This window comes from Pleuronectes platessa, chromosome 12 (assembly GCF_947347685.1).
Source record: "Pleuronectes platessa chromosome 12, fPlePla1.1, whole genome shotgun sequence".
NCBI classification, from domain to species: Eukaryota; Metazoa; Chordata; class Actinopteri; order Pleuronectiformes; family Pleuronectidae; genus Pleuronectes; species Pleuronectes platessa.
Genome location: NC_070637.1, coordinates 6,606,095 through 6,630,217, shown reverse-complemented (window position 1 = coordinate 6,630,217; position 24,123 = coordinate 6,606,095). Strand labels below are relative to the sequence as shown.

General features: G+C 40.9%; 2 protein-coding genes across 2 annotated transcripts; one reads left to right on the top strand and one right to left on the bottom strand.

Moving 5' to 3' along the window:
* The first annotated feature begins 852 nt into the window (after nt 1-852).
* LOC128453851 (L-threo-3-hydroxyaspartate ammonia-lyase) lies at nt 853-11,751 on the top strand. Its single transcript, XM_053436946.1, has 11 exons — nt 853-968; nt 4,395-4,722; nt 6,735-6,851; nt 7,696-7,937; nt 8,528-8,693; nt 9,228-9,327; nt 9,433-9,508; nt 9,742-9,867; nt 10,099-10,266; nt 10,358-10,415; nt 11,612-11,751. The coding sequence occupies exons 1-11, from the start codon at nt 853-855 to the stop codon at nt 11,708-11,710; spliced, it is 1,596 nt and encodes a 531-aa protein (XP_053292921.1). The 3' UTR covers nt 11,711-11,751.
* A 1,780-nt stretch (nt 11,752-13,531) lies between these two features.
* Nucleotides 13,532-18,609, bottom strand: tmem254 (transmembrane protein 254). The gene is made up of 4 exons (XM_053436195.1): nt 18,449-18,609; nt 15,596-15,699; nt 14,960-15,019; nt 13,532-14,327 (listed from the first exon to the last, which is right to left on the bottom strand). Exons 1-4 carry the CDS (start codon nt 18,533-18,535, stop codon nt 14,207-14,209), a joined length of 372 nt encoding a protein of 123 aa, XP_053292170.1. The 5' UTR covers nt 18,536-18,609; the 3' UTR covers nt 13,532-14,206.
* Nucleotides 18,610-24,123: the final 5,514 nt, after the last annotated feature.

Genomic DNA, 24,123 nt, shown 5'->3' with positions numbered 1-24,123 from the left:
TTCTAGCCATGTCTGCTTAAAGGATTATCTATGATTATACACATTCCTCTCATGGGCAGAGCTGGGACACACTCATGACATCCTGTCCAGTGAACACTGCCATCACTGTCGCTCCTCAGGTCAGATTTGTGGGACACGTTGGACATCCAATCAAAGCTGAATATCATCTGGACGAGCTGCTGAGTGCTGACAGGAGCCAACTTACCTCTTCTCGACTTTTCATAAAGTCTGTCTGGCAGCCTGTCCATCTGTACAGTATCATTTTATATACAGATTGTGTTATAGTCATCTAGGGTAGCCGTGCACTTTTACAGCAACACCCTGCTTCAGTTTATATACACATACAAGCACTGACATCTGAGTTAGATGAGCAAGAAACAACAAATTGTCATAGATTTCAGTATTCAAACCTCCTCTGACCTCTCAACTCTGCTCACCCCTACAACCCTTAATTTCTGATTCTCCATCTTCAGTCGTTTCCTCAATGTGGTTGAGCCTCCAGATCACGGCTCCCTAGATAAACCCTAAGTCTACATCTATCTCCTTAGACCGTCTGATTAGCACTACGTCACTGAAAGGGGAAGTAATCCCAGTCTGGGCCCAGGAATAGAGCCCTGGGTGGGGACAGGCCACAGGAGAGATGCTCAAGAGCCAAGGTGCATGAGTCCCTGGGTAATCCCTTCTTAAATAGCATGTGGGCAGGGACAGAGGGAGGAAGCTGGGTCAGGGGACGTTATACCGTGGGAGAAACACTGGTCAGTGTCCTGCTGGACACACCACACCGGCTGCACCAGGAGAGGGATTCACAGACAGAGACTTGTTGGACTGTGCGAGGACGGTTTATCGACCAGGATGAACTTTGCTGCCCAATTTTTCTACTCGCGGTACTTGAGCGAGCGACTTGAGAGGTTGTACTCACCTAAACCTGCAATTAAAGACAGCGAGGAGAATGACCCCTTCTGGCAGAGGTGGGAAATCACAACATGCACTCTAACCTCTCCCTACCCAGATCAACCCTGTAGTCAAAGATTTACTTTCTGCCCTGCGTTTGGAGGTAGGTCTAACTTCAGTCCCTTTGTCATCCTTTACTTCCATTTCTCCTCTTTGTCTACTTTGTTTACAGCCTGTACCCGAAGTAAACGCACCCTCAAATCTTCAGTTTCGTCATTTGCCACATATTTCTCACCTTTATTGCAAAAGGAAACCAACAAAACCAACCACTTGTCCAAATGTGGATGCTGTGGTCATCAATTATATGAATTCCTTTTGGCAATCGTCTTTCTCCCGAAATGGTCTTTCCCCCAAACCTCTCTTACTACTACTAGGTCCCGAGCAGGAAGTGCCTCCTCCATCTTCTATCTCCCCCATCTTTGTACTTCCTTGGTTTGTTCTATTAGAACTTCTCTCAGAGGAGAGCTAATCTTGTTCCATGCCCTGGAAGACTTGCTCCTTCGCCCGGTCCTCTACCATGTTGTCCTCTTTGTTCCCGGGTAATTATGACAGATTTAGAGAAAGACCCAGAGAAATCAAAAGTTATTGTTGTAATAAAGAGATGAAGTGTTCAAGAGTATTTTTAGTACGACACTGTACCTCTGCTTTGTGCAAAATTTTAATGACATCCCATCCAGGGTCAAACAGAGGTTGCGAGTACTTGCTCTGTTTGTCTGCATTGAACAGCAGGATCATCAGGATTCAACACATCACAACAATTTTGGGCAACATCTTCGATCGCAACAGACAAATGAAAGAAAGTCAATTTTCAGGGTCTTTGCTCTTCGTATCCAAACCCTTCAGGCGCTACTTATGGTATCTGAAAAGGCTCAAACAAACCGGATAAAACCTGAATGACAGAGTGAAACAGAATAGCACTTACAGTGATGCAACACCAACAATCGGGGTCACGCAGTGCTAGGAGGCAATTTCTTTTCCCAAATGAACATTGATTCAGTAGGAAAAGGAAGCGGTACAAGGAGCCGGTTCGGTCATTTAGTCTTTAAAAGACGCTGAGATGGTGCAATGATGAAAGCTTGGTGGGCTGAAACGTCTCCTTAGCTCTTTTTTCATGTCCTGTTTCGTCGTTCCGTTACACCATTTTAAATGTCTCAGCTCTTCATCTCCTCTTTCTGATGCTTCGTTCACTCGCTGTCATGTTGCTCTTTTACCTCTTTGATCTTGTTTTTCAACTGCTTTTGAACCAAGCACCCGAATCACAGGTGCAGCCTGGGGCTTTTCCACTCACATTCTGTGGCTGAATAATGGACTGAGAGTGACGGACAAGTGGGCCAGAGGGCATTAGTGGACCCTGGGGACGAGGTGAAAGGTTATGGTGATGTTTATGGCAGATCCCTGTTGTTTAAATAGACTGGGATGTTCTGTGTGGAGCTCCAGCAGCACTGAGGAGAATTCAGAGGTTGTTTGAGAAAGCTGCTCCACCTGGTGGCCTTTTGATCTTATTTTAGCATCCCATAGGCTCACTGCAGCACTTTCCTCACCGACTTCTTCTTTATTTTACTATTCTCTGTCAAAAGGTTGCTCTGCTCCATGTGGACTGCAGCACATGTGTCAGCTGCAACTTTTTACTTACACTGTAGACCCAAATACAACTGGCCTGGCTCCACCAACAACCTTATTCAAAGTTTCAAACTTAGCTGTTAACCATTTGTGATCTGCTTTAGTGGCTAAGTGACAAGGTTAATCTCCAATGGGTTTAATCCTATTATTATATTTCTACTGCGTAGAGGCCTTTTGTTTAACTATGTGATTGAGAAACAACCGAAAGAAAGAAGAGAGGAATCTTGTGTTTAATCTGGTTTTGAGCAAAGTCATTTGAGAAATGAAAGTTGATTCTGTAGATTCAGGAAGAAATTTAACCTTTTTAAACGAATTATTCTGCTTCATTTTATACAATGTCCATTTACAGAGTGGTTATAAATCACCCTGTCCTGGCTTTGGGCCTACGTTACCACTTTTTAACTCTTGTGTCCCTGGAAAAGAGAAGCTGAACGACCCAATGAATCATAAATTGACTAATAGATGTAATCTGTCACAGTGAGTGGAAGCTGGGTTGACATGAAAGGTGAATCAATTCATCTTATGTGAAGGATTGGGGTGGTGTGTGGGCACGTGCATGTACCACCAGGGTCGAGGTCAGTTTAATTACATTTGGCCCAGTTCTGGAAATATATCTAGATTTTTTAAACTGTAGAGTTTACTGTAGGAAGACAAGAGGCTGGTGGCTCTAACAGTGAGTTCTGAAATGTAGTTTCAGTGCATTATTGAATTAGGGAATCATTCAAAAACATGAAAACACAAACTTCAACATTGTATATTTCTTGTTTACACTTTTTGTCAAAAACTGATTTCCAGGGAATAACACAACTGATGGCCTGTGTGGCAGAAGCTGCGTGAACCCATCTTCAAAATCTGGATCAGAACCATTTAAATAAGTTGGAATTGTTAGAACAACTTAAAAAATACTTTAATGGGTAACACACAAATAATAATTGTGCTTTACTTGAATTTGAAAAGCTAAATTGATAGAATTGTTTGCTTCAGTTTGAAACAACTTGATTGTCATTTCGGGGGGAAAGAGAAAAATGGAAATTGAAAGAATGGCAACTTAAATGAGGGAGAGATAATTAGATCATAAGCCAGGGGGAAATAAAATGATGAAAATATAACATGATATCTTTCAAACATTTATTCAAAATGAAAATTTTATTAAACACTATTATTTGGTAACTGACCTAGATACACCTTTGAGTTAAGTTAGGTGGAGTCTCCCTCCGTCTCTCTGCTCAGATCTTCTTGTGTTTCGATGTTTCTCTCTCTGTGAATGTTATTAATATTAATGTTATGAACTAAAATACTCATATGCTCTCTGTGTAGAAACACTGGGCAATACTGACGTTTTTCTTATTCACTTTTCTTATTCCAGTGAACTGTGTGTCTTTACACACACACACACACACACACACACACACACACACACACAGACAGACACATACAACATAGTTAAGCAATATCTAGTGTAACTTTTTCATTGTGGAATTTTAGCTTTCAACGACTGTTCCTTCCATTAGGTTGGATATATCCACATGAAACCAGTTATATAATGGTAATTCAACATAGTACATATAACCACTTTATGTCTTCTTACTGGGACATAATGCTTGTTGTTATATGAGTTTGTTGTAGAAAACTTGTGGTTAAAAACAATTACTGACTACAATAACTAATTTGAAAAATTAAGAACAATGACCTGCGCACTATTCAAGAAGGTATTTCTATCATTTTCACAGCATCCATGTTTGTTTTTATCTACTTGATTGGTTCTAATCTGAAATATCTAGTCAGGGGATAATTAAACATTTGTCTTTCCCTTTATCACCCAGAGATGAGCTGCGTCTGGGCCCCAGTCATCCCGGTGCCTCTCACAAATGTGGCTCTGTCAGTAATGGCAGCGCAAGCCACAGACTCACCCTCATCGAACCAGATAGGCTGAAGGACTTTGGTGAGGAGGAGCTTCTCAATGGGGATGTGAAGGTCAATGACACCAAGGAGGTGGCGGCTCCTGAGATCAAACTCCAGGAGCCACCAAAAACCAGAAGAGTCAGCGAGTTCCGCGTCGTCCCCAGACCTCCCGTCCATTACCTCCGCTTCGAGGACATCAGTGCGGCCGCGTTCAAGATCCAGTCAGGGATCCAGAAGACGCCCTGCACGGTACGCTGTCATAGCATGTCCAGAAAATGTACAGTCATATGGTGGAAAAGAAAGAAGTGGGGGACCACTGAACTCTTTTAGGAGTTGTCTATTAGATATACATACATTGATTTATTGTAAACGTAATTTGAATTTGATTTAGTTCGAATGAAAATAAAGAATCTATTTGTCACATGGAAAATGGACAAAAACTAGGCGTCCACCGACGACATGATTGACAAGACACACATCTGTCTGCTCATGGTCTCACAGCTGAATAACCAGAGCAAGAGGTGGAAGGAGCAGCCTTCAAAGTGATTGAGTGTGGGGCTCTTTGTGGAGCTGCTGTCTGCTGTGATAACAAACACAACTTATTGGAAAAACCTTTGGTCCAGTTCAGTCCAACCCGGCTGAAAGAGACAGACAGTCAGGTGATGGAGAGCTTTTTCTCACATCCTGAAAAAGTCTGATCGAACAAATCGTGGAAGTTATTTAATCTAGAACTTTGTTTCAGTTTCAGTCAGACTTGGGCCACATTTATTTTGATACATTTTTTAATATGAGCTGTGTTTTTGTCAAGAGTATCATATTTCCTCAGGATAAATGACACACGTTGACTGTAAGAGTCCGTTTTAAACATTTTGAAGACTAGCTCTTGACAAAAATATGAATTCTAGCTACAGCAGCTATGAGAACAGCTAACACTAGACACTTTGTGTAAAATAACCTGGTGGCACTGTAGCTGGATTACATTCATCCACTCTGTTTGTACTGTGTCACAGCTGTGAGCAGCTTCGAGAATGGCCTTGTGAGCTCACAGAATAACAGCCTTCGGGTTTAATATTATTTAACCAGGTTTGCTCATCTGAATCACATTGTGTCGGGTTGTGTGGCTGTTTAATAGTTTGTTTGACCTTGAAGACAACCCAGCCTCAGACTCGTTGTGAGTGTGTGTGTCTGTGTGTTTGTGTGTGTGTGTGTGTGAGAGAGAGAGTCTTAACATATATTGATAATTTTGTATTTAGTTTAAATCTCTATATACTGTATTTATTTACTCATTCCACATTTATTCACTTTTGTATATTTTTAATGACAGTGATGTTAATAATTAAATTGCATGTTTGCTTTTTACTCATGTTCTTCTCTAAAATGACATAGTGAGAACACAGCTCTATAGCAAGATTCTCAATTTACATCTTTTTATTTTGTATTTGAGTTTACATGGATAATAATTAGTAATATAATATAATAAGTAAATTTCCACAGAAAATGTAAGTTGATATATGAAACTAGAATTGCATATAGAAAACATTCCTACACCAAGTCCCAAGAGTCCAATCAAGCCGCACCAGACACATTTATTTATATCAACACCCTTAACATGTCATAATTCATCAAGATCCAGGAATTATTAGCAGGTGACCATGCAAAACAAACACACACAAAAAAACACTATCTCACAAGGTTAAAGAATGGATCAAAAAAAATCCCTGCATCTGTCCCTTTATCTAGACCAGACTTTAATGGGGACTTTCTTGATCCATATTCCCGTTCTTGCACCAAGGTTAACCAACTGACACAGGTGGAAACACGATCTTCTTGGTGGAGGTAATGAATAGGGTAGATAACAGGATTAGTTGTTTTTGCACCGATTTGGCCCACATCCCAAACGCCCCACATCTTGCCCACACACTGCGTGGAATGAGATTTGGGTGCTCCGCTCCTGTTTGCCAGATCTGGTCCACATGTCAGGTCATCCAAAGGTGCCAAAATGTGGCCCAAATTTGCCACTTTAAGCCAGAAAGGCTCACATATGTTACAGGAGATTGGGCCTCATTTGTTATTTTACAAGTAGGCCACTTAAGACTTGAATCCATTATGTCCACACTTGCCACAAGAAGGTCAAAAGTGATGCATCATTGCCTGACGTGGCCCACATCGGTAAAAGCTCTCTGGGATGAACCCACGGTGCAGTAGAATTCAACCCTTAGATCTAACGCTGCTCTAAGAATACTGCTTCTTTGTGTGTTCAGTACTCCAGGCTGTCCAAACAGTACGGGATGGAGATCTACCTGAAGAAGGAGCATCTGCACTACACCGGCTCTGTGAAGGAGAGAGGAGCGCTCTACCTGCTCAGCTCCCTCTCTCAGGTAAGATCTGTGTGTGTGTGTGTGTGTGTGTGTGTCTGTGTGTGTGTCAGAGGATGATCCCCCTCTCTCAGGTCAGTCAGGTCGGTGAGGTCACAGCTGGTGTGATCTACTCTCTGTGTGTTCGTGCAGACATACCACTGCTGACCTGTGACAAAAGTGGAGCTTTAATGCACAGGGGCGTGGGAATGTGTCCATTTGCACGTACACTGTACAGTTCTCTATGTGCACGAGGAAGCAAGTCTAATTTCTCTGAGACAAATGAGACAAGTTGTTTAAATGAGATGTTTGAATTCATTGAACTGCACAGATTGCAAAATATGTTGAGATAGTTATTTTATTTATTTAATAATATATGGGATATAACAGATGGTTAGTTTCAGTTGCTGTCGAGGTCAAGTGGTGATGGACTGAGCACAGAAGAAGAAAATGAGCTTGTGTGTCCTCTTCAGTAAAGCCATGTGGAGATCCTCTCTGTGACATGAAGCTTCAGGGATTACGGGAGAAGTTTTGAGAAACTCGATGACAATATTGCCTCAAGACGAACGCTCACACAACTTGAAATACCTAGAGTTATGTTGCTGTTATGAATTCACTTGTGATTCGTTATTTAAACGCAGTTATTGATGGTGTTGGAAAGTCTCATTTGGCTCATTTGAAGTGAAAAATGAACCATGGTAATAAAGTTAAAGAAATTCTTCGAGGCTCAATCATATTGTGGTACTGTGGAGGAGATCTGTGAATATCTGGAGAACCTTGATATATACTTTTAATATGGAGTTATTCATATTTAGCCACGCATATATACTTGTAAGACTCAATCCAGTCTGTGTTGATGTCCGTGCAGGAGCAGCAGAGGAAGGGTGTGATCGTGGCCACTGACTGTAACTTCTCCATGGCCGTGGCTCACCATGCCGTGGAGCTGAAGATCCCGGTGTTCGTCATCATGCCGTCGTGCTGCTCCTCCCCTCGCCTCCGCCTCTACAGGGACTACGGCGCCATGGTCATCTCCTACGGCAGCACTGGCCACGACTCCCAGAACCACGCCTGCCATCTGGCCAAAGAGAACGGATACCTCTACATGGAAGAGTCAGTCCCACTAATATGAACCTGCCTGAAGTTTCTGTAACAACTGCTGCACTAACAGCAACATTGATAATGGTTTGAAATTCATAGTCTCACATTTATATCTCTTCGTTTTGAATAGGATCAGATCACAAGTTTATTTACAACTTGCTGACATGTTGTTAAGGGTTGGTGCATGACAGTGGCACAGTTTGCTGATGGTGAAATTATAGGCCGGTGCATAATTGAGCACAACCAGAATAAACTGGAACATTACTTGTAATTTCACTATTGCTTTTCTAATACTTTTCACCTGCATCGCCAACCTTGATGTGAAATATTTCAGATCATCTTCTTTCATGGCAGACATGTTGACTTTCCCAGCCTCGTAAGTGGGTTAACACCGTGTCCCTGTAATCACTCTTGTGCTTTTCCTGTAATCAAATGTGAAAATGTCGAGTGGGAGTTATGGTGGAAGTAACGTCAGATGTCTGATCACAGCGGAGAGAAATGGAGACTGTATTTATGAGAAAGTAAAATGTAGGAATCCTTTGTTGTGCCGATCATCAGCTCTGAATTTTGTCCAACTCGTTCTCCCTCTTTCTGACGTGCAGAGATGAAAGTGCAGCGTACCTGGCAGGACTGGGAACTGTGGGCATGGAAATCTATGAACAAGTGCCCAAACTGGACGCAGTGATTATTCCTGCAGCTGGACAGTACGGTCTGCTGGCCGGCACCGCCGCCGCCATCAAACATCTCAACTCACAAATTCTTGTCATAGTAAGTGGATACAGTTTGATTTTAGAGATTTACGGAAAGCAGAATTTATAAACATATCACTGTTTCATTAGACCTAGTTGTTGCCTCTGTCTCACATCGGTTCTGTGTATTAAATTAAGCCACGTCTCATTATTAAACATAATTTCTTATTGCAAAGATGAGATTTCTACTCGCACCTACATCTCTCTGATGATCCAATTACTTTTTGATAATGCTTTGATGGATAAATGCATTATTCCATGTTCCACTTTCTACAAATTAAAGTCTAGCCAACAGAGGCCTGAGATAGAGTTCCAGTCAGTTCAGAGCAAATCTAGTGAGTGTCACATCAGGCCCTGCTGAATCTTGTGTGTACTATAGAACAAGACATCTTAACATGGTATTACCATTAAATGAAGGAGAGCATGGTAAACGCTTTATATCTGTTAAACATTCGTATGTATATAATATGTGTATATGTATATATATATATATCTTATATATCTGTCATGTATATAGCTCTAGTGTAAAACCAGCTGTATCCTCCCTCCACAGGGAATTGAACCAGAAGGTTTCCCTCTGCTGTTACAATCTCTGAAAACAGACAGTCCAGTCAAGGACATGCACAGCTATCCCAACAAGAAGCTCTACGGAGGTGAGACCAGAACAAAGATGTGTTGTATCATGTGAGCAGTGATCATTATCTGTACAGTGTTCCGGTTGGAAGCCTCTTAGTTTCCCTCCTTCTGTGTGTCCACAGATCTCGTGGAGCGTTCGCTCGGTGATAACACTTTCCACATGGCAAAGAAACTGGTAAATAAAGTCATCACTGTCAGGTAACGCTTCATCACAACATGTTTACCTTTGACAGATTTTGTGTAGAGGAGATTTACAATGTGATTTATGATTCTCTGTTATGATCCATCACAACCTTTTGCCTGTTGAAGTATTTACAGCAGTATTTTTGGAGATATCGTGTCATAAATTGACTCTGGACTGAAATATTTTAATGAGATGTAGTATTTATCAAGGCCGACCTTTTCTTCTTCCTTCGCCCTCTGACTCACAGTGAGGAGGACTCTTTGGTGGCGATGCTGCGGTTCCAGGAGTTTGAACGCTCCACTGTGGACACAGAGGGAGCCATGGGACTGGCTGCCATCTTGGCCGGACAACTGCCAGAACTCAAAGGAAAAAGGTACGGCAGACTAGTTCATATTAGTGTATAATATTTATATAATGATATAATACTAAGAGAAGTTTTCTTTTGTTCATGAGACAGTTCCCTGTGTATCATTTTAAGAATCCCTCACTATGAGAGCAAAGACATTTTCCTTCTTCCCCGTGAAAGTGTAATTTCATCACAACAGTGATTTCAGCAATGCTGCAGTTAAAGGACGACTCCCCCTCCTCTGTGTTTGTGCTGCAGGGTGGCTGTGGTGGTGAGCAGTGCCAACATGGAGCTGGAGCTGGTGAGGCAGTGTGTGGACCGAGCCCTGGTGCTGGACGAGCGGGTCAGCAAGTTCTCAGTGCAGCTGGGCGAGTGGCCGGGAGACATGGCCAAGCTTCTGGATGTCCTGTCCAGAGCAGAAGTCAGGTAGAGTCAACACCCGTCCATTCACAGATCTTTGGTTCTGCTGCTGCATAATTCCAACCTGTATGTTTGATGTCCCTTGATGCTCCCTCAGGTTGTTGGACGTCTGCCATCGCAGACACGGTGACAAGTCCGATCTCTTCAATGCAAAGGTAGGCGACTAATCTCTGCCCTCATTATTCTTCCTCCTCCACTCCAGTTCCCTCACCTACATTTCCTTCATTACCATGGAACTATGTGCTTTGAAAAACTGAGTCTACATCCACAAAAATGCATATAAATGTATATAACGTTGTATTTTAAAAAAGCTGCTCTCGTATAATATGTATTTGCAAGAACCTTGCTTACATAACAAGAAATATTCCCAACAACTTTTAATAAGGCCCCCTTAAAACTTAAGGTTTGTTTAGAATCAACATTAATTTTAAATCATTTTCTAATTACTTCATGGATTATGTTGCCAGATAGGGAAATTTGTCTTTGGCTGGTTGGAGCCGAATCTGCAGAGAAAAGCAGCAGAGATTTCAATATTTCTAACTGAGCAGTCACCATATGTTTCAATGTGCAATCATTTTCAAATTTGATATTACTATATTTTCATATCTTTATATTGCATGTTCTCTTTGTTTTTACCCTCCTGTCTGCTGCTGTAACACAACAAATATCCCTGTTGTGGGACTAATAAAGAATTATCTTAAATCAATTTATGAATTACAATGTCACTCAGTAGAGCTCATTCCTCCAGCAAGGCCCAATAGTCTCCTTACATTCAACCAAGTTCCCCCATATGTGACACACTCATTTTCATCAGGATCCAAGAATTGTTCCCTTGGGAATCAGTAAACATTATTTATTAAACATGAATAAAGGTGACATGAGTTTTATGAAGGGTGATGTGTTCATGAACTAAACATTTAAGTAATTTCGTCGGAACGAATCGTTCCCTTTAAAGAATTAAACTTAGTTGTAAAGTTCAGTCTCGCTCTAGAATCTTATCTCCCTTGAAACAAAAGTGGATACAGATGCATTCTGATGCAAATAAACTAGATTCATGAATTCATGAACCCACAGTTTTCTCTTTGGATACTAGAATGGCCTTGATTTACCTTCATGGAATCATAAAACTGCATTGGAAACCAATAGAATTGTCTCATTATCTTGTGGCTCTGCGTTGTTACCTCTGCCGTCCACACTTGCACATTGGCTTTATTCACCAGTGGTGTCAAAAGGTGAGAAGTGCTGTGTAATTACCTGGCAACACACTCACTGCCCTACTTCTGGTGGGTGTGAGTGACATCAGAGGGCTAACTGTGCGTGTCTGTGTGTGTCTGTGTGTGTGTGTTCACAGGTGGAGTGTGTGGTGGAGACCAGGGATAAGACACAGAGCGCTCAGCTGCGTAAGATGCTGACTGAGCGTTACCCTTCTATATGCTGGCTGGACCGGTGATCACAACATCACAAACTATATTCAGGATAGAAAAGGACATGACAAAAGATCAAACACATCCCGTAACAAACACTACCGTCTTTATTGAACTGTGTTAAATAAAACAATAAGAAAATGGCTGATCAGCAAACCTAATACAAGAAGCCTTGAGATTACAGTAAATATTATCCATCCCTCTTTTAATATTTCTGCTGCTGCTTTGTGTTTCTGCACCGTGTGACTAGAATAAAGCTCTCAACGTTAATCATGAGTATAAATCATGCACTGATGATGCAGGCACATAACACTCCCTAAAAGAGTAGCATAAAAAATAATCTATTTTCCAAACTCATACTCTTTTTAAACTGTTGTACATATTTATTTATATTGTCTTGACGTGGTATATAGTGTCAATCCAAGTAAACATGTTAATGATAAATAAAACTAGACAAACTCCACAACCCGCTGTGATTCTTTGGTGATGGGGGGGAGCAAAGGGAAAACCTGGACGTTAAAGTTTTTTTTTAATGGTTCAAATAAGTGTTTGGCTTCAGTACAGAGAATCTACTGTGAGACACAGGATGTGAGAGTATACGCCATTTCTATACTATCAATCCCTGATTAATGGCTGGAGATAGCTCTAGACTGGGCTGTTTAAGAAGGGCTAATGCTCTTAAGTTCATAAGCAGAGGACATCGTGACCCCAGGCTACGGCCTCGGCCACACTGTGTACGTGTGTGTGGGACACAAACATCGTCATCTGCTGGAAGTGGAACCACGGATCTAAATATTATTGTGTCATTTAACAGGGGCTATTGTAGAGATGAAGAGGGAATAATCACTTCACATTCATTCTTACTGAAACATTTCACAGGCAATTAGCTGAAATGCCATGAAATATGGTTCACACACCTACAGTGTTGTGCTCGGATGATAAAACCATAAAACTGTATATAAAGATGGACAACATTTCTCCACTTCCTCCCACTGTCGAGAAATGTAGTCAAAATATCCCAGATACAAATGATCAATCATGATGTTTCATCCTGTTTTTATATCATCAAATAATCAATTAAAATCTAACTTTCTGGAACAATAAACTTGAAAATGCATCGGTGTAATTAGTACTAGCAGAAAATTATTTTAAAAAACATCTTTGGGAAAACTTCCTTTGTGTATTTTTATTTTTTAGTTTGGTCTATCGCCCATCAACTAACATGGAGAATGCAGGATTTATGATCTATGCTGCAGTCAACCACCAGGTGGCGATTGAGACACTTTGGATTCACTTCAGGGGAGCATTGATGTTGTTCATCTTTATAGACAGGCTATGGGTTAGCCAGATAACTAGCTTAGTCTTTAGTTGCTTAATACGCTGCATCAAAGTGAGGACACAGTAGCTTTAATTGTGTTAGAATTAGCCAGCTCCTGCAACCACCGGAAAGACTTCCTGCTCCTCAGGGTCATGTGTCTTTATCAGGGGAACATTTAACTAACAGCTGCATTTCATATGTTGCCTTCGAATAGTCCATTTGGATCAGGAAGGTTCTTAACTGAGTGAAATGCCTTGGAGGAATTTCAGCGGCTGCCATAATAAGAACTGTTTGAATTCTCTAAATGATGAGGAAAGGAGCTTCGGTGCTTCCTGACTTTTCCCCTCTCACACCACCATCATGTTAACAAACTGAACAGCTTAACAAGAAGTGAGGTTGATACCTTGTGTTTAAGCTTTGCCCTGACTTCTGCAAGCACGGCTTTGGAATCCCAGTATTTTGTTAGGGTTAATTCTTTAGTCAAATTTGTTAAACACAGTGAAAAAACTCAGAAAAAAACCATTTCAAGTAGTCTGTCAGTTCATTTTTATTTTCCCATGTTAATATTAAGAACGTCATTAAAAACAAAGCACCATGGTATAAGGAATGTACATTTTCAAGCAGCAGCTCTTGTTTCTGTTCAGAGGCTGGTGGCACTAACCATCTGCAGCAAACCTGTCCGACATGATGTTCATAACAGCAGCTGAGAAAATAGCCCTAGTGCCACCATCCATCCAGGCTGTAAACAACATGAGTGTACAAAGAAAATGTATTTAAAGATTCATCTTGTATTGCACTGAATATAAAATCTCTGAATATCCATCTAAGGGAGACTCATCAAGAAAATCTTTGATGATTAAATAGGCTCTGGTAATAACTTGATCAGTAAAAACTCTTTAAAATATTATTTGTATGGTACGATGGTAAGAAAATCTATTGAGTGAAAGGCCAGTCCATGATGCTATCACAAGAAAGTGAGAACTATTCGCAGCATATTCATCAAAGTTATATATCTCCACTTCAAAACTAGTGTTAACACTAAAAAAGCCTCAGGGGTCTTCCTCCGATTGTTGTCCCCCTCTGCAAGATTTCATTTCGCAGAGAAAGGACAGGGAGGAAGGAGAAGAGGCACAAGGAAGTAACCGGATTGTTAAATTCAGCATATGTAGTGTTATCCTGTCGGCTCCTGCTGCTGCTGCTGCTTTCAGTTCTGTTTGGGACGCTCAGGGTCGTACTTGAGGAGCAGGCCGAGGGAGGCGAAGCCAAACAGGAAGGTCTGAATGAACCACATGCAGCGAGTGGCTGTGTCGTGGATACCTTTGTTGCTGCAGGGATGTGGAGAAGAAATGGTTTCAATGAGGCTTTATTTGCTTAGCACCTGTCATACAGGTTGGTGCAGTTCAACGTGCTCTTCACGATTGATTGGTGAGCCAAGAATAACATCAAACATACAAATATGGATAATGAAATACCAATGAATAGATTTGAAAAGATAAAATAACAAAAAGTTAAATAAATGTAAGAAAAAAAGTCAGTAAACTGAGATAACAAATATAGTTATATATTAATCGGTCAAATTGAATAATGTAAAAAACAAATAAAAACGTAGATGTAATAAAAATGTCTATAAATATTACTCAATCAAAAGCCTAGCTGTAAATAATGATCTCATATTTTTACACTCCTATGATACAAATAATATAAAGTATCCTCCAGTCCAGAATAATGAATTGACACAAAATGGTGTTATCCTAGTTAAAAACCATGAGAGGCAGCTGCTGTTTGTTTGTACTGACTGGTGTAAAGAGTGTGTTTGGGTTTTTAGGCTTTAAAACTGGGCCTCTGTTTTTAAACAGAGGCCCAGTTTAATCATAGAAGTTTGAGGGGGAGCCAGCTTATTAAAAACCTTTAAATCACACTGCCATCTAGTGGACAAAAAAGTTATTGTCATTCTTACGTGCACATCCTGAGAGCAGTGAAGGCCTCGAAGGCATGGACAGCCCAGGCGGCCAACCACCTGTAACAGACAAACATGAGTTCAACTCCACAGACACTTTTTTCACCATGTTTTTAAATTACCCTGCAGCCCAGTTGAGCAGCACCAGCATTGAATTAACAGGAGTCACATGACAAAACTAAAAGATCAACCACTTCACATGTTTCACACCACAAAAGACTCAACGACTTCCTCTTCAACCATCCTCATTAAACACTGCTGTGCATCACATGACTTCGATCACAGTGACACATCATCATGTGATTGTCGTCTTTAACACACTGCAGGAGGAAGAGTCAATGAGCCCACAACCAGTGGTAACGATCTGTTAACGGTGAAGAGCATTAAGGTTCGAGTCGATGAAACTGTGTTCTTCAGCCTCGGTGAGTTTAGTTTGCATCATGTGACAGTCATCGATGCTGCTCATTGTTTTTATTTTAATGAGAAATATCTTTACATTTCTGCGGCGCTAATGAGAGCAACAGAATTAGCGTCGACCATATCCCGCTCTTCAGAGAAGGAAAGGTGTAACCGGGATTATTCACTGTATAGAATTGACTGTATGTTCTATATAATGTATAAAGTTTCATCACTCACCCTTTGTACATTATGTTTGCATAATTATCCACAAGGTGTTTGCAGAAGCTGCCGAAGACACCAAGGCTCTCAAATGGGATTTGTTCTGGTACAAACACGGTGCACTGCAAAACACATGACAGGGTGCATCAGCATCAAACCATGTTAACAACATTAACTATGAATAACATGTCAAACAAACAGTGTGCTGTGCATTTTGAGAGAAAAACCTTTACAAATCTAAGAGTGAGTCATTTCTAAGGGCACATCTTCCTGTTTAACGCTCTGACACGAGATCTTCACTTCTCTACATCAGACTTGTCTCCTGAAGAGATTTGAAAGGACTGTCTTCATGCACCAGTTTCATCAGGACTCTTTGTGGTGATAACTGAGCAATAATATGACCTGCATTTCATGGCAAACAGCTGACTCTGCGGTGCCCCAGTGGTTGTGGACCATTTAAATTTAATTTTGGAAAGTCCAAGGTTAGCTGATGATAAATATCATCTGTCTCTTAAGAGAATAAGTGGTTGTCTCCGTTTGGAAAGAAACCTAGTGACATTCTTGAGCTTTACAGCTGCTTTGGATCATAAGTGCGACCACTGTATGTGCAGCAAAGGGCAGCCCTGTTGTGAGAAATGTGATGTTAATTAATCTCTTACAGTTATGGAGGAGGGTTAGTTCTGCATCATGGTGAGTTTTTTGGCGAGACCTAGTATTTAAGTTGTATCATGTGAGTTCAAACTGAAAACCACTGAAATCAATAGTTTTATGTGGAAATCAAACTGATTTATTGGTAAATTAAATTTGTCATGATCAATTTTCTGTGCCAATGCCTTTCAGATTCATATAAATGTCCTTTCAGGCCGACCCGGTCAGAATTCCTAACTTTTTTCAACTCATGTGAATGATTTTCTTCAATAATTTTCATGCGGTAAATTGACCTTGCAGAGTCCTAAAGCTCTACTTCAATAGTTTGGTTTTGTACATTTTTCTAAGTTTGTCCCTCGGAGCTTTGGTTCATACATTTTTCTTTGCCTGTGTGTTCTCAGTCTCACCAGCTGCGAATTCCTTTCAGGGTTAGGTTGAAATGTACTGAGTTTCCGAGAATGCAACAATAATTTGCAACATGCATTAGTAATGCTGAAAGTTTTTACAGTAGTCAAATTCATAAAAGTAAATAGTTTTAGACCCAGATGAGGAATTTTTATTTAAATATGTACCATTAAAACTAGCTTTACATTTTTCTGCAGCCAGATATTGATTCTGGGTAATAATAGAAAGATCCTTCACATCTAGAAGTTATTTGGTGCCACAGATCACAATGAATAGCTGTAGAGTTGAAAACCTGACCAAGACATTTTGACTGTAGTTTTTCCAAAATATTATTTTATATCATTGAAATTTCCTTTGTGAGAAAGGTACCACTCATTTAATAGATGTTTACACATGCATGTTTTTAAGAACCAGGAGGTCTGAGGTGAGTGAGTATGAAAAATACCCCTAAATAAAAGACTGTACAATATACAAAACACACCTAATATTCTTCAGCACAGAATAACGTGGTTACATACAACAAACCATGAATCACAGGGAAGTCCAACAAACATGTTGTATTGTGTCATGCTGCTATTGTCCTGCTCTGTCCAACAGGTTCATGTCAGGTATGTGTCCATGGACTATAGATGGTGGATGAGACAAAGGGCTTTTGTTGGAAGCCCAGAGGCTGCAGGTTATAAACTGCAGGTTATAAACTGTCAAACGGAACACTGAACTATGATGGTTTTCCCTTATTACAACAGGTAATACATTTAACCAGGCTGGATCAGTGTTTGGTGTTTGCCTGAACAAATGGACATGTGACAAGTGGTGGTGAACGTTTAACCAGCCTGTACTCGGGTAATAACCATTTATTTGGAAAATTCACCTTTCATCCTTTTACAGGTTTTAATACAACACATTCAGGAAGACTCTAAAGAGATTTTACAGATACATTTTCATTCGTTTTTTTATTGACCAGCCACAAATACATTAGTATTACACTAATCTTGATCCTTCCCTTCCCCTAAACTACAGGCCGATATCTCAGCTGCCTTTTATTTCAAAGATCTTAGAGCTGTTGTGGGTGAATGTTCTGTATTGAAGCGTACGATTCTGTGAATACATCTCTGACCTGCTCCAATCACCAAAAGGTCACTCAGGTCTTCAGATCAGTGCCTACAGGTTTTTTCCCTCGCACTCGTCTGAGAACTCTCTTCCTATGAAAATATGTTCTGCAGTCTCTGTTGTCTTCTTTTCAAACCTACCTTTCTTTCACCTTGTTACGTCTAGTGTCTGGGATATAGTTTTGGCTGTGTATTAATTTGTAATAAACTTTACTTACATTAGCCACAACCATGTCATGTACTGACTAAGTCTTAGCTTTACGGTCCCCGAGGATATTTGGAGAGGAAACTGATATCCAGCTTAAGTCAATATTTATCACTGATAAACTGCTGTTGTCTTTTATATGACACTCATTAGCTAGTGTTGGCTGAGCAACAGTGCACTACAGTGGACAGCCAAGTTGTCCAGTGGACTTTGTACAAGTGAGTTGACCTGAATGGCTCCAGATAAGATTCAACATGAACCACGGAGACCCTGCCGATGCAAACAAACCATTAGCAAGTGTTGAGTGGAAGTAAAGAAAAACATGTCGCGGAATGTCCCCAGAAATCAGGATAGTACGAACATATGATGTAACAAGAGAATAATAGCTCGACCCGGAGGACATTTAGCGCAACACGACACGTTGGCGTCTGAAAGAGAAATGATAACCACTCAATCTGCCTAAATCCCGCATTTCTTCTGTTGTGATCGCTCGAGTTGACTTACGGTGAAATAGGACATCCCGAGTGTCACCGAGACGATCCAGAACAGGCTGGTTCTTTTAAAATAATCGCCTCCATCACTTGTCGCCATGTCTGCTGCTGTCAGTGGCTGCTCTGCTCTGGTCCCGCTCCCTAATGCGACCGGGTGGAAATCGCGGTGAGGAGTCTGACAGCAGGGTGTGTCCTGTCTGTTTATTCATGGACTCTTACATAAGTGGAAAATCATGTTATGAAAAATCCTCTAGCGGTCATTTCATGGGGTTCACTCGTTTTCACTTGATATTTAAGATGCATGGAATTCATTAAACGTTAGACGACAGCAACATAATCTGGCTCCAGTGCTGCCCTCTTGTGGCCCTTTGCTGTGACCGTGGAGGCTCCTATGTGACGGAGGAAAAAGAAAACGAATGGGTGCATGACAAAAAAAAATCAAATACGGACATGTAATTACAAATAAATGTGAGGCTAGTAGGGAAACTAGGTGAGTTACATAAAATGGGCCGCTTCCAAATGCTCAAACAAGTGTATGTGTGCGTTTCTTTTCTGAAACACATCCGGAGCTGTTTCACTACACAACTTATTTAAGTATAGCCACACGTGTAAAGCAAGGAACAATTGTCCTATTAGTTCCCCAGTTTGAGCACGGGCTAACTAAAGTCATTATGTGGCATGGACACTCGTGTGCCCATACAGTGTGTTTTAACTCTTCCCAACTACTGCAGGAGACAGGCTTCTTTTGGGAGGTGTGGAGGTGCATAACTGAGAACAGGATGTGGAAAGGACCATCTATCACCGATTGTTTGAGTTTTAATTAAAAAAAGTTATTATCACCACAAATCCTTTTATTGGAAACTGCTGAATATTGTCCCTAATAAAAAAAAAAAGTAATTTCTTTACTATTTTGCAACAGAAGTAATTTGATTTATTTTCATTTCATAGAATTAGTTTGACAACAACATGACTACCTTTCGTCTTGTAATTTTGTATAACTGAAAATATGTCTATTTCAAGTGAAGGCATATTTTAGCGGTCAAAAATACCAAATATGATAAAAAAAAAACAATAAAAAAAACTGTGGCATCTAAGTTATTTTGTTGGTGCACAATGTGAGTCTCTGACAATCACAGACAGACAGCATCACTGTTTTCCTGTTCAGAGGATTATACTCTTGAATTAACATGAAGAGATAAGCTGATCACATGGCATTTTGTTTATCTAATTTACACATCTCTACAGAGTCAGGACAAAAATAAAATAAGCTCTTCACTGGGATTTTGCATGAGCTGAAAGGCTGTGGGCTGCAGCAGTATTGGCTTTTATCACTCGATCATTGTATGTAAACTTGGCCAAGGCAACTATTTGATCTGCTGAAACGGTGCATTGATAAGAGTCTTCCTATTTTATCTTATTATCAGACTAATTTTAGATAGTGAAATATTCTGTGTACGTTTTTTTTTTATATGAATATCCAGGATAAATTAACAACTTTACTATGTGAAAAATTCCTGTTGGCACAATAATTCCCATGATGTGTGAGGATTCGGATAAAGCACAGGGAGAGTTGCTGGACCTTCAGGAGCCGTCTCCACACACATTGATTGTGCTGGTTGTCCAGATAAAGATAAAAAGTAATGGTTGGAGCCTCAGATAACTCTGCTAGACTTCAAGCTGCACTGTGTTGTAAAGCACATAATAACACTGTAAATCTGTTGCCGCACTTCGCCCTGTGCTGGCTGTTTGACTTCTATGCCTCTCTATGTTTGCATTTACATTCCCAATGCATTTTACATAAAACTGGAGCTCAGAGATTATTATTACTGATCAACACTACATTGTGGATATTATATGTTGCATGTGTAAATACAGATAAAAGACGACTTTTCATTTAGCTATTCATATATTGTCTTCTGGCAGCACCTCAGAAAGAAAAATTTGTCATATTTAGGTCAAAGGTCAAAGCGTTTGCAAACAGCTCGGCCATGGCCCGGACATGTCAAACCATGTGACAAGCTCGACACTCACTTTGAGGCCGGTGTGTGGGACGGAGTAGCTGTCCAATTAATCACTGAATGATGAGCCAGCTTAGTTTTTCTCCTGGTGATTGTGGGGAGCAAATCTGCACATGAAAAGAAAACAGGAGCCGCTGATAGGCTTCAGCTCAGCTGTTTGGGGTTCTACCTGAAGTGTGTGAGTTAGATATTTCTCTGAGGCTTTTGTTGGTTAATCAATGTTCAACAGTTTGCAAAGCCGCCCGTGTTTGTTTTTGACTGATCAGGTGACCACCAGGAACCAAATTTAAATTAAAGCTTTGAAATATTAAAAGATAGAAGTCTCTAGTCATTCGTTTTCATTTGCCAGTTTATATTTGAGAAAATTGTTGCCATTTAAATGGCTACTGTAATAATAATAATAATACAAATAGTAATGAATAAGTGATTATTATTAGAAAAATACAGAATTAAAAATAAAAGAATAAGTTTAAGATAATAAACATCAATGGCAAACTACTTGGGTTAGGGTTAGGGTTAGGCTAACCCTAACCCTAACCAAACACAGAACCTCCTGAGTAAAATAATTAATCAGACTTTATATATAATTTTTCATAAAAATGTAATGTAACACAAAGGGTTTTACATCAAAACAATCTCCCCAAAATACACATATACTCACAAGAAGAACCCCCGTACCCAGTAAAAACAAGATTTTAAATAATTCCATTAAACATAGATATTATTTATATACATATTATATGTATATATATATATTATATGTATGTATGTATAAATATATAAACATTCATATAATACATATATAAATAATTGTGAAAATAAATAAAAAACAACTTACATAAATAAAAGTCTGTGTTTGGGCCTTGTCTTGTGTGATTACTATTTGATGCAACATACTCAGCTGAACAATAACACAGCCAGTCACATGTTTGTCGTCTTATAGTAAAGTGGTATCGACGACTCCAGAAAGGCCCTCTTTGTTTTTTCCCCAAATCCTCTACGTTATGTTACATTTGCTATTGACCTTGCTGCTACTTTGATAGTGATTAGGTGACAACGGGGCTGGAAGGGCCCCGCTCTGGACAGAGGTTTCCTGTCAAATGACCCATCACCCACACCCCACATCCCTCTGTCCTGGCTTCACCACCCTGGCCTTCTGGGGCCTCAGGTGATCAATATAAAAGGTACCCTGAACCAGCCAGGAGACACACTCCACAGACTCTCAGTGAAGGAACACACTGTCCAGAGCTTCATTCCTTCAACTCCTGCCATGTGGAAGGACTCCAACAACGGTAAGAGATGTTATCTGTTCACAAGGGATTTTACTACTAGAAACAATTTGCTTTAAATATGTTTTCCTGATCAACATGTATTTTTTAATGTCACATTTTTATGTTTTATAATCATAGATGAAATAGTTCAGTGTTTATTTGAGCTGCACCAGATGGATGTGTTTCCTGCATCAGGGGACTTTCACACAGTGGCAGAATTTCAGATTCTTTGTGCAAACATGCTGGCCCTTACTCACAAGGTGGGCCTTGCAAATATTAGAACTAGGTTTGGTATGATGAGAAAATAAAAAAAACACAGCAGAAATTATAGTTTATTCGGCAAAAAATAAATCTTTAGTCCTTGAAAGCTTGTTTAGGTTACAGGGCTGGAGACTAACTCCATCCTCGCTTCTTCTTAGCTCATAAACTTAAAATTAGAGGCTTCACAACACAAACAACTTCAGATTTTACAGCAAGAGAACCATGCAAACAACAGATGGAAGGCAGTTAATCATGTGTATCGCTGCATTGTACAAATTCAACATTCTGCAGTGGGGAGGATCGTGATTTATCCATAATGAGAAGCCTTGTGAGACCAGGCAATGCTTCCTATACAATAACAAGTTTATAAGAAAAAGATGAGTTCATAAAAGTATTAGATTATTATTTTTCTGACGTGGAACCTGCTCTCCTCTCTGCCCTCAGATGATGCCAGACCTGCAGGCTCCAGTGGCGGCTCCTCTCGCAGCGCTAGCCGCAGGAAGAGGACCAGCTTCTCCAAGGAGCACGTGGAGCTGCTGCGTGCCACCTTCGAAACCGACCCGTACCCCGGCATCAGCCTCAGGGAGAGCCTCTCCCAGACCACAGGCCTGCCGGAGTCACGCATCCAGGTAAGCAGTCACCACAGAACACCTTGTATAACAGAAAGCCTTATCGGTGGAATAGATATGAAGATGAAATAAATTAAATTGAGTTGTTTGGAGTAAGGGAAACTGTGAGTTCAGATAAGTTGTTATAGTCTTTATTTAAGAAATGGGATAGTAGTGTTGTTCCCTGATGTGTGCTTTACACATTGCACTGTGGTTTCTTATCATGCAAAGCCTCTGTTTTCAAATTCATCCGGCACAGAATTGTAGATACCGCTATCACTCTATCACTTCATTTCTTTAACATAGAGATGACACAAGCGGCTTTTATCAGCATCTTGTTTGACAGCACAGATAGACTGTACAACAAGCTCTGGCAGCTGACCACTACTAGATGTGCTCTGCCCAGCAAATCATTAACAGAGGACAGTGTGTTTTTACTTTATCTGTCCTGCTTTGAATCTAAGCCCCTTGTTTCTTTCCTTCCTGTCCAGGTGTGGTTTCAGAACAGACGAGCTCGCACCCTGAAGTGCAAAGGGGCCAAGAAAGCGCTGTGGCAGACTGACCCCCCCGGTCACGATGCTCTCCCTCTGCCTCATGTTGTCGCCAACAGGGGGCCGCAGGTTGGCCCCATCCCTCTGCCACCTCAGGGCCCCCCACCAGCCTACACAACCCAGGTGAAGGAGGAGATGGAGGATGCCTGCTACTATGGACATTGTCCTCCAGCGTACTCTACCATTGAGGAGCATGGGCATTATGGCTCCACGCACGGGTTCCAGCAAGGCAGATTGCTGAGCAGCAGCTCAACCCCCCACATGGGCAGGGGCTACTGGTCCCGGCCAGGTAGCCAAACCCCCCCTTCAACCCCACTGTGGTGCCACTCTCCCCTGGAGCTGAGAAACTATGCTTCGAGCTCCAGCCAGGCAGCAGCCTTCATGCACCCAGGATCAGCAGAGCAGCAGGCGTACATGAGCTCCTCCATCTCCCACTCCTCCAGCCCAGACACCCCTGACTCTGGATACTGGGATGTCAGTCTGGAGAACAGCCCACCACAGGATGGCCAGTACTCAAAGCTGGATGATTCGTGGAGCGGGCTCGCTCAGGAAGGCTGTGGGGAGCCCAGACATCTGGGGCTGCCCCCCCTGCCTCATCTGTCCCTGCAGGAGATCCTGGGAGTGTTGGACGAGGACTGGTTGGGAGGAAAAGAACTGGAGAACCGCGCCCCCGTGGAAAAAACGGCTTTCTGCTGATGATTTTTTGATAATGGACACTCAGAAATCATATGTATTATTTTGATTCAAGTCATTTCTGTATTCTGCCATTTGTATGTATCACAAACTCAGCAGAAATATTGGACGCATGTTTTCAAAACTCTACAACCCAACATGCTTTTGTATTTAGTCCACACTGATCACTGTTAATGTATTTATCCATCTTTTCGCTATTTATAACGTTTATACGATTTTCTGCACTTTTATACAAATAAATCATTAGTAATAAAGCATAGCACGTTTTTATTTTTTAATTTAACCA